Source organism: Phocoena sinus, chromosome 5 (assembly GCF_008692025.1).
Source record: "Phocoena sinus isolate mPhoSin1 chromosome 5, mPhoSin1.pri, whole genome shotgun sequence".
Taxonomy (NCBI): Eukaryota; Metazoa; Chordata; class Mammalia; order Artiodactyla; family Phocoenidae; genus Phocoena; species Phocoena sinus.
Window position 1 is genome coordinate 107,135,771 of NC_045767.1, and position 9,080 is coordinate 107,144,850.

Sequence of the window (9,080 nt, forward strand, 5' to 3'; positions counted from 1 at the left end):
AGAGGTTTCTCAAAAAACTAAAAATAGAGCTACCATATGACCTAGCAATTCCACTCCTGGGTATATATCTGAAAAAAAAAACAAGAACACTAAATCGAAAAGATACATGCACCCCAATGGTCACAGCAGCACTATTCCCAGTAGCCAAGATACGGACGCAGCCCAAGTGCCCATCAACAGATGAGCTGCTAACGAAGATGTGATACACACACACACACACACACACACACACACACACACACTGGACTACTACTCAGCCATAAAAAGAATGAAATTTTGCCATTTGCAGCAACATGGATAGACCTGGAGGGTATTATTCTTAATGAAATAAATCAGACAGAGAAAAACAAACACTATATTATATCACTTACATGTGGAATCTAAAAAAATACACCAAACTAGTGAATGAAACAAAAAAGAAACAGACTTACCGATATAGAGAACAAACTAGTAGTCACCAGGGGGAGAGGCGAGATAGGGGTAGGGGACTAAGAGACACAAACTACTGTGTATAAAATAAATAAGCTACAAAGATATACTGCACAGTACAGGGAATATAGCCAATATTTTATAATAACTATAAATGGAAGTAACCTTTAAAAATTGTGAATCACTATGTTGTATGCCCAAAATTTATCTAATGTTGTACATCAATTACATCCCAATTAAAAAAAATTTTTTTTTTAAAGATTGCTGCCTTCAACCCAGCCTGTGTGCCACTGTGAGACCAATCTTTTTCAACATCAGTCGTTACTTACGGACCCAGCAGTCAAGGTCACCGTGTTAATCTCTGCTCAAGAACCAACCTCCAAGCTCCTGAACCTGGAATTGAGCAACCATCACTTGACCTTGAGACACCCATCCCAATCTCTACAGCCACACTTCAGCAGGGCTCTGGCTCCCATTCAAAGCATAAAACACACCTCCCCTGTGAGGCTCTGGGCTAATGCAGGTCTCTAAGCGGCCACTCCCTCCCCAAAGCCTTAACAGACCCTCCAATACACACTGCTCCTCTCTCCCTCCTCTCCGTTCCTACATTTCAGCACTTGGATCCAGCTTTATCTCCCCAACAACACCGAGCTCTCAAAGGGCGGGGACCAAACCCCCCGTAATTTCTCCCCACTCCCTCTAGGCAGTCCCTCCGGACCTTGCTAGCTATTCTAATTCTCTCACAGCTTTCAGGGGCTGGCTCAAATACCAAATACAGGCCTCCTCAAAGAGACCTACCTTGACCTCTTGAAGTAAAACTCCCATCACCCACATCTTCCTCCAATCTGCCACCATATAGCATTGATGCCCTTCTAACAAACTGCGTAACATCACTTAGTCTATTTCTTACTTATTATCTATATGCCTCCACTAAACTGCCAGCTCCACAAGGGCAGAGATTTTCTTTTTTGGTTCCCATGACATCCCCAGTGCTTAAAACAGTGCTCAGCCCACAGTACATGCTCCATAAACGTCTGCTGGGCTAAGCACAGTCTAGGTGTTTCGTAAACACTAGTGGGTATCGCCCCACACCTGTGACATGGCTATCATCAAAAAGACAAAAGATAACAAAGGTCGGTAAGGATGTGGAGAAAAGGCAGCCCTCATGCACTGCTGGTGGGATTGTAATCTGGGGCAGCCACTACAGCGAACAGTACAGAGGTTCCTCAAAAAATTAAAAATAGAACTACCATATGACCCAGCAATTCCACCTCTGGGTTATTTATCCAAAGAGACCTGAAACACTAACTTGAAAAGATATATATACACCTATGTTCACTGCAGCATTATTTATAATAGCCAACACACAGAAGCAACCTAAGTGTCCACTGATAGATGAATGGATAAAGATGTGATATGTATGTACACTGGAATATTGCTCAGCTATAAAAAAGAATGAAATCTTGCCATCTGTGACAACATGAATAGACTCGGAGGGCATTATGCTAAGTGAAATAATTCACACAGAGAAAGACAAATACCATATGACCTCACTTACTGGTGGAATCTTAAACAAAACAAAACAGAACAGAACAGCAAGTCCACAGATACAGAGAACATATTGGTAGTTCCCAGAGGCAGAGGTGGGGAGTGGGCACAATGGATGAAGGGTGTCAGAATGTACCAACTTCCATTTATAAAATACATAAGGCATGGGGGATGTAATATGCAGCACAGTGACTACAGTTAATAATACTGTACTGCATTATTTGAAATTTCCTACGAGAGTAGATCTCTTTTTTTTTTTTGAGAGTAAATCTTAAAAGTTCTCATCACTAGAAAAAATTTTTGTAACTATGGATGGTAATGGATCTTAACTAGACTTATTGTGGTGATTATTTTGCAAAGCTACAAATGCAGAATTATTATGCCGTACACCTGAAATTAATATAATACTTTATGTGAATAATAGCTCAATAAAAATTTTTCCAATAAAAAAATGTTAAATACCAGTAGATATAACTTTTTACGCGGGCCTCTCACTGCTGTGGCCTCTCCCGCTGCGGAGCACAGGCTCCGGACACGCAGGCTCAGCGGCCATGGCTCACGGGTCCAGCCGCTCCGCGGCATGTGGGATCTTCCCAGACCGGGGCACGAACCCGTGTCCCCAGCACAGGCAGGCGGACTCTCAACCACTGCGCCACCAGGGAAGCCCAGATAAAACTATTTTTAAAACTTCACTTGGACTTCTCTGGCGGCGCAGTGGTTAAGAATCCGCCTGCCAATGCAGGGGACACGGGTTCGAGCCCTGGTCCGGGAAGATCCCTCATGCTGCAGAGCAACTAAACTCATGTTCCACAACTACTGAAGCCTGCGCGCCTAGAGTCCGTGCTCTGCAACAAGAGAAGCCACCGCAATGAGAAGCCCGTGCACTGCAATGAACAGTAGCCCCCTCTCGCCACAACTAGAGAAAGCCCGCGCACAGCAACGAAGACCCAGTGCAGCCAAAAATTAATTAATTAAAAACAAAAATTTCATTAAGCAAACCTTCCTAATTCAAAACATAACATGAAATTACTTCTCTCAGACACAGGCACCTTATCACCACCATACTACTTTCCTGGTCAGACTGTGCTAAAACTCATACAGTAGCAAAGTGGCCAAAAGCTTGGGCTCTGGAGCTAAACTCCTCCTGGATTCAAATCCCACCGCTGCTGTGCGTGTTCTTATCGCCTTGGGCAAGTTACTTACCCTCTGTGTGCCTCAATTTCCTCATCTGAAATCAGCTCACAATACTTCATAGCTTTCAGGATCTTAATATGAATTAAGACTCGTAAAGGGCTAAACAATGCCAGTAGTATTCAACCCATGTTGGTTATTATTTTTCTATGTTAATAGTGGAATTTGATTCAACCAAAAAGAAATTTCTATGACAAAAAGATTTCCAAATGCTAGTCAATGCTTCCCAGCCTGGGGCGAGAGACTATTACCTCACAGGGTACCTGAGATACTCATTGTGCCACTTCCTGGTTCACTTTCTACCAATTTCTGATATCTACACGCTCAGGCTTAAGTGGGCAAAATAAACAAGACGCGGGATTTTTCAAGGCAGAAACATTCTTATTCATCACTGTACCGCAGGGGCCTATCTGGGTCAGGCCCGGGCCAGCTGTTTGCTCGATGGACTAACAAGGCCAGGATCACACAGCCTCACCATCCCATCCCAGACCAACATGCTTCTGCATCAGGAAACAGCTCCTACTCGGCACCGATGTCCACGTCCCAAACCCAACCACGGCCCTTAGGAGTGAGGCTTCTCACCCCAGTAAAGTCTGAATGGACTAAATGAACAAACTGTAGATTGCCCTTCTTGCTCCTAGAACTGATACAGAAATGTGATTATTAAACAGTAATAGGAACTCGACGCCTAAGACATTCCACCTGCCATCTTCAGGAGTGGCTAACTTCATGAATAGGGGAACTGTTCAAGACACTGAGCACGGCCTCTCCTCCACCAGGAAGAACCCCTGAAGGCCTACTGCACGCACAACATCGTGGCCACAACGGGGCACCCAAGCGTAGATGGCCAAACCCTCTTAAGGGGAGCCCAGTTAGGGCAACAAGGCACACACAAGACAAAGGAAAAAATCCAGACACTCGAGAAACTCAAAGGGGAGGAGAAATGGAGACAGTGCCACGGCCAAGCTAGGGGTCAGGAAGGACTGATCTCGGACAAACGGCAGGGCAATCGCATTTGTATTTTCATTCAACAGATCCATGTCGGGCCTGCACGGTCAAGGGGCAGGCGAGTGTCCCAGAGGACTGAGCGGAGCTGCAGACAAGGTCACACTGCAAAAGGCCCCGAGGGCCACAGGGGGTCATAGAAGTTTCTGACCTTGAAGGCGGAGTAAGAAGGAGCACAAAGCAGTACCTTGCACACAGGCATCACTTCTTGACAATAAAACATATGACGAAAACATTTGTTTGGCTTCTATAACATCACCACTCTGGAGTCAGTGCGGTGAAGTAGAGTCAGAGAAGAAAAATCCTGTAAATCTAAGAATAAAATTACATGTTTTTTTCTTCCTTCTCATTATCACCATGGATCAAGTTTTAATGTTCTTAGACCAAAACATTTTACAACATAAAAGAGTGTATAACAAAAAGATATGAATAATGTAACTTATCTATGCAACTGCTGGGCACACGATAATACTGAGTTATCTGCACTAGTTCAGCCCCTTCAAAGCAGAAAAGCTGTTCCACGCTCTCCAGTGACCAAATCTAGGGTTCAGATGAGATACTGCCAAAAAAACAGGTAACCTATATTAAGCGCTTACTAAATTCAAGGCACTCAATCCTCACAAAATTCTCTGAGATTGGCACCACTATTAACCCCATTTTGCAGATGAAGAAACCAAGGACAGAGAGGTGGAAAGCGATGGAGCCCTGAGTCAAATCCTGGAAGCCCAGCCAGAGGGATTTATAAGGCTGGCAGTTTATAACAATTCAATTATTATATCTGGTTTTACTAATGATGCATTATTCAAGTTCTTGGTTACTTAAGAGACCCATTAAAAAAAGAAAAAGAGGACTTCCCTGGTGGCGCAGAGGTTGAGAGTCCACCTGCCGATGCAGGGGACACGGGTTCGTGCCCCGGTCCGGGAAGATCCCGCGTGCCGCGGAGCGGCTGGGCCCGTGAGCCATGGCCGCTGAGCCTGCGCGTCCAGAGCCTGTGCTCCGCAACGGGAGAGGTCACAACAGTGAGAGGCCCGCGTACCACAAAAAAAAAAAACAGAAAAAGAAAGAAAAAGAGGGGCTTCCCTGGTGGTGCAGTGGTTGAGAGTCCACCTGCCGATGCAGGGGACACGGTTCATGCCCCGGTCCAGGAAGATCCCGCGTGCCGCGGAGCGGCTGGTCCCTTGAGCCATGGCCGCTGAGCCTGCGCGTCCAGAGCCTGTGCTCCGCAACGGGAGAGGCCACAACAGTGAGAGGCCAGCGTACCGCAAAAAAAAAAAAAAAAGAAAAAAGAAAAGAAAAAGGCCCAATCTATAGAAAACATGTCCAAAATAGATAACTGTATAAATGTTAGTATTCAATTTTTTAATGCCACATCTTCGGACGCTCCTGTTTCACTGATCATTGACAAATCTTCGCTTCTGAAGCCATCTTTTAAGTCTTCCTGAAAGGAACCCAACTTACAAAGTAGGCAGAAAACCCACAAATTTACATAACACCTATAAATATTCTCTTTTCAACAGACTCCCTGACACACATGAGGGAACTTTTTCTGAAAAAATTCAAAATACTTTGAAAAGAATTCCCTAAAAATAACTCTCTTCAGAACTCTCTGCAGTTTACACACACACACACACACACACACACACACACACACACACACACACACGTGCAGTTTAGATAGATATGCAGCTTAGATAAATATAGACAGACAGACCCATATCTATCCTCACCCCCACCGAGGTACATGTAGGGTAAAACAGTCTCTAAAAAATCCACATATAGATGGAGTATTTAGAAAATGATTTTGAATATCAGTTTCACTTTCATTATAGCTTCGATTAAATGAGCTTAGTTATAAATGCTTCTATAGTGAGTATTCCAGAGAACAGCTTCTAAAATTCTAACATTTTTTACCAAAACAAACTGTATTATACATATAAACAAAACCAGAAATTAAGATTTACATCAGCTCACTTTTGAGCCTATAAGTAAAATCATTCATCATTATCAGGGGCTTTGACATTTCCATCTCTGAGCACAGAGACTGAGCCTTCGACTAATGCTGTAACAAATGAAAGTCTATCATTTCCTTTCCTTTCAGTCTGGGTTGGCTTCCTACACTAACCAGGAAGAGGTAGAGGGTACGATTGAGTAAAAATGCAAAAATGTATAGATGTACACCAGTGCTTCTCAACCGGGGCAGTTCTGCTCCCCAGGGACATCTGGCAAGGTCTGGAGACATTTTTAGCTGTCACAACTTGCGGGGAGGGAGGAGTGACTGCCACTGGCATCTAGCGGGTAAGAGGCAGAGATGCTCCCAGGACAGCCCCCCACAATAAAGAATTCTCCAGCCCAAAATGTCACTAACATCTCTGCTGAAAACTCGGATATACACAAATATGACTATACTGCATTTGTGAAAAGTCAATATGCCAAATGTTCAGCATGGTTCTCTCAGCAGGAGTTGAGTGATTTCTATTTCGTTTTCATCTTTCTGCATTTTTGTAACACTACACATCTGCCCTTTACAATCAGGGGAAAAAAATCTATTTAGGAATAAACTTTTAAGAGAAGGACAGACTACCTGCTCCCCATCCTGATGGGGCTTTTTCTCCAAGGACTGGTCTCTTTCAGCCTGCTGGCCTTCAGGGAAGGTCCAGTGCATTTTTCCTCTGAAAAAATCACCTCTCCACCTTGAAGCTGTTATTCATTAGCCCTGGTTAAAATGAATATTCCAAATATCTCAAAACCAGCCCTCTAAATGCTCCACATACGAGGAAGAACACTGAAATGTAAAACTGCACAGCCTCGCCAGTGAAGTTACAGCTACACATCCTGTTTTCTAAACAGCCACAAGAGACAACATAGAATTACGTGCTGCCACCAATGTGAGAAGTAATGAACATCTTAAAAGTTACTGGCACACGATCTGAGTAGTCCCTTACAATTCAAACCACCCCCCACCCACCCAAAACATGCATTTGGGGTCACTACTGTCGCTGATGAGAAAGTCAACAACATTATATTTAAATGTGTACATCTGCAGTCAATGAGAAATTCTCCTAAAGGTTAAATCTTAAACACAAAGGCTTTGCAGTACTCTATTGAAGCGGTAAATCTGATGATGCCAGATTCCCAACAAATCATTAGTAATGATTTTTCCACATGCAATCATTACATCACACGGGGGGGGGGGGATACGAAACCTGAAATTCAAGTTCTTAACAAGAGGGTGTATTCTAACACAAATTAAAGGCACTTGGACAAAACCCAAGATTACAATCCTTTAAAGTAACATCTTCATCCCAAAGCTACTTAACGCTAACTGCAAGGACCACTCTCTAACATTTCTGAAATCAATATTCCATCCTCCCGTGGTCCTCAGGCACACAGGACGGCTCACGCAGAGATCAGGCACGGGTCCCTCGCCCACCCCGGACCACTGGCGGCCGAGGGGCCCGCCCTTCCCCTCTGCACCGCCGCCGCCGGCAGCGGCCCTGCTGAGGTGGCCTCGGCTCCCACCTCCTGAACTTGGGGACGGCGTGACTCACGCCCTGTCACATGGCACGGGAGGAGGCCGGGCAGGCCACCGTGGCCAGGTGTTCAGGCTCGGCCCGACCGTTTATTTGCCTTGCAAAGTGGCCCGAGCGCTGGTGCCGCCGTGGGGGCCGGCGGCCTCCGGGCCTCTCCTCCCTTGCACCCGCGCAGCCGCCCTGTCACCTGCCCGTCCTCACCTGAGTGGGCAGCAGGAGTTCCCCTTCCTCCGCCTGCCACAGCTCCACCACGTTCGGCAAGGGCTCGATCGCTGCACCAACACCAAAAAACACACCGCGTTTTTAATGCACGGAAAAAAAAACGCTTCCTGTTTCCCGATTGTCCCCCCGTGCACCCACCTCACCAAAACAAGCCTCCCTTCCCTTCTAGAAGCGGAGGCCACCCGAGGAGCGAGCCGAAGATCGGAACACAATGGACGGGGTGCGAGCCGGTGGCCCCTCGGACGTGCGGGCTCGGGGGCTCTAGCGCTGGGGGGACGGAGAGGAGAGGCCACCCCGCGGGACCCTGCGCTCCGCATCCCGCAGCAGCTGGGACGGGCGTGTGCGGGACACGGCCCGGGCGGCCAGGGAACAAAGCTGCAGGAAGCCGGGCCGCGGCGGGGCCCCAGCGCGCGCCACACAAAGCGGGGGCTGCGCCCAGGGCGCCCGGGGCCCGCGCACAAAGGCTCCGAGGCGCGCGCGGCTAGCGGTCCGCGCCGCGGTCCCCGAGCCCCGCGACTTCCCAGCTTTCTGTTGGCGGGGGGCGGAGGGTGCCGGAGGGGACGCCGCGGTGAGCAAAGGGTACCAGCCCGGAATTGCAACCGCTTTCCTTCCTCCTTTCCCGTTCCTCCCCTCGCCCTCTCATAGCTTTCAGCAGTTCCCCCAAAAGAAAGGGGGGGCGGGGTGGAGAGGGAAGCCAGCGGAGCGGCGCCAGGCTGACCTTGTCCCTGAGCCCCTCCCGGGCGACAGCAGGGCAGGAGAACCTGGAAGACGCCCAGCAGGAGGTTCACGGCCGCGGCGGTGAGGCAGTAGCAGCCCGGCTGCGGGCGTCGGAGCCCCGCCATGCTGCTGCTCGCGCTCCTCTGCGCTGCTCGCCGCGCTTGCCTCTCGCTAGCTGGCGCCCCGGCCTCCTCGCCCCGGGCCCGCCCCCGCGCCGCCTGCCCCGCCCCTCCCCGCGCCGCGTCGCCTCCGCCCCCGCCGCCGCCGCCGCCGCCGCAGCTGCTGCAGGCCAGCCTCGGGCGCGCCGCTTGCTCCGCGCGTGTGCGCCACAGATAGGGAGGGACGGAGCGCGGCGGGGCGCGGGGAACGTGGACAATGCGAAGGCCGCAGCCGCCGCCCCGCCCGGCTCGGAGCACATGGCTGCGGGCCCGCCCCGCG

General features: G+C 48.6%; 1 protein-coding gene across 5 annotated transcripts in view; it reads right to left on the minus strand.

The window, feature by feature from the left end:
• TMEM131L (transmembrane 131 like) overlaps positions 1 to 8,839 on the minus strand; it is a 161,691-nt gene extending 152,852 nt beyond the window's left edge. For 3 of the 5 annotated variants that reach the window (XM_032632023.1, XM_032632026.1, XM_032632022.1), the window contains exons 1-2: positions 8,644 to 8,839; positions 7,905 to 7,975 (exon numbers count right to left, since the gene is read on the minus strand). In XM_032632023.1, the coding sequence (XP_032487914.1) occupies positions 7,905 to 7,975; positions 8,644 to 8,767 (195 nt within the window). In that variant the 5' untranslated portion in view covers positions 8,768 to 8,839. Of the gene's footprint in view, positions 1 to 7,904; positions 7,976 to 8,063; positions 8,487 to 8,643 lie in introns of those variants that run through there. The other 2 variants (XM_032632025.1, XM_032632024.1) reach the window with 2 other exon arrangements.
• Positions 8,840 to 9,080: the final 241 nt, after the last annotated feature.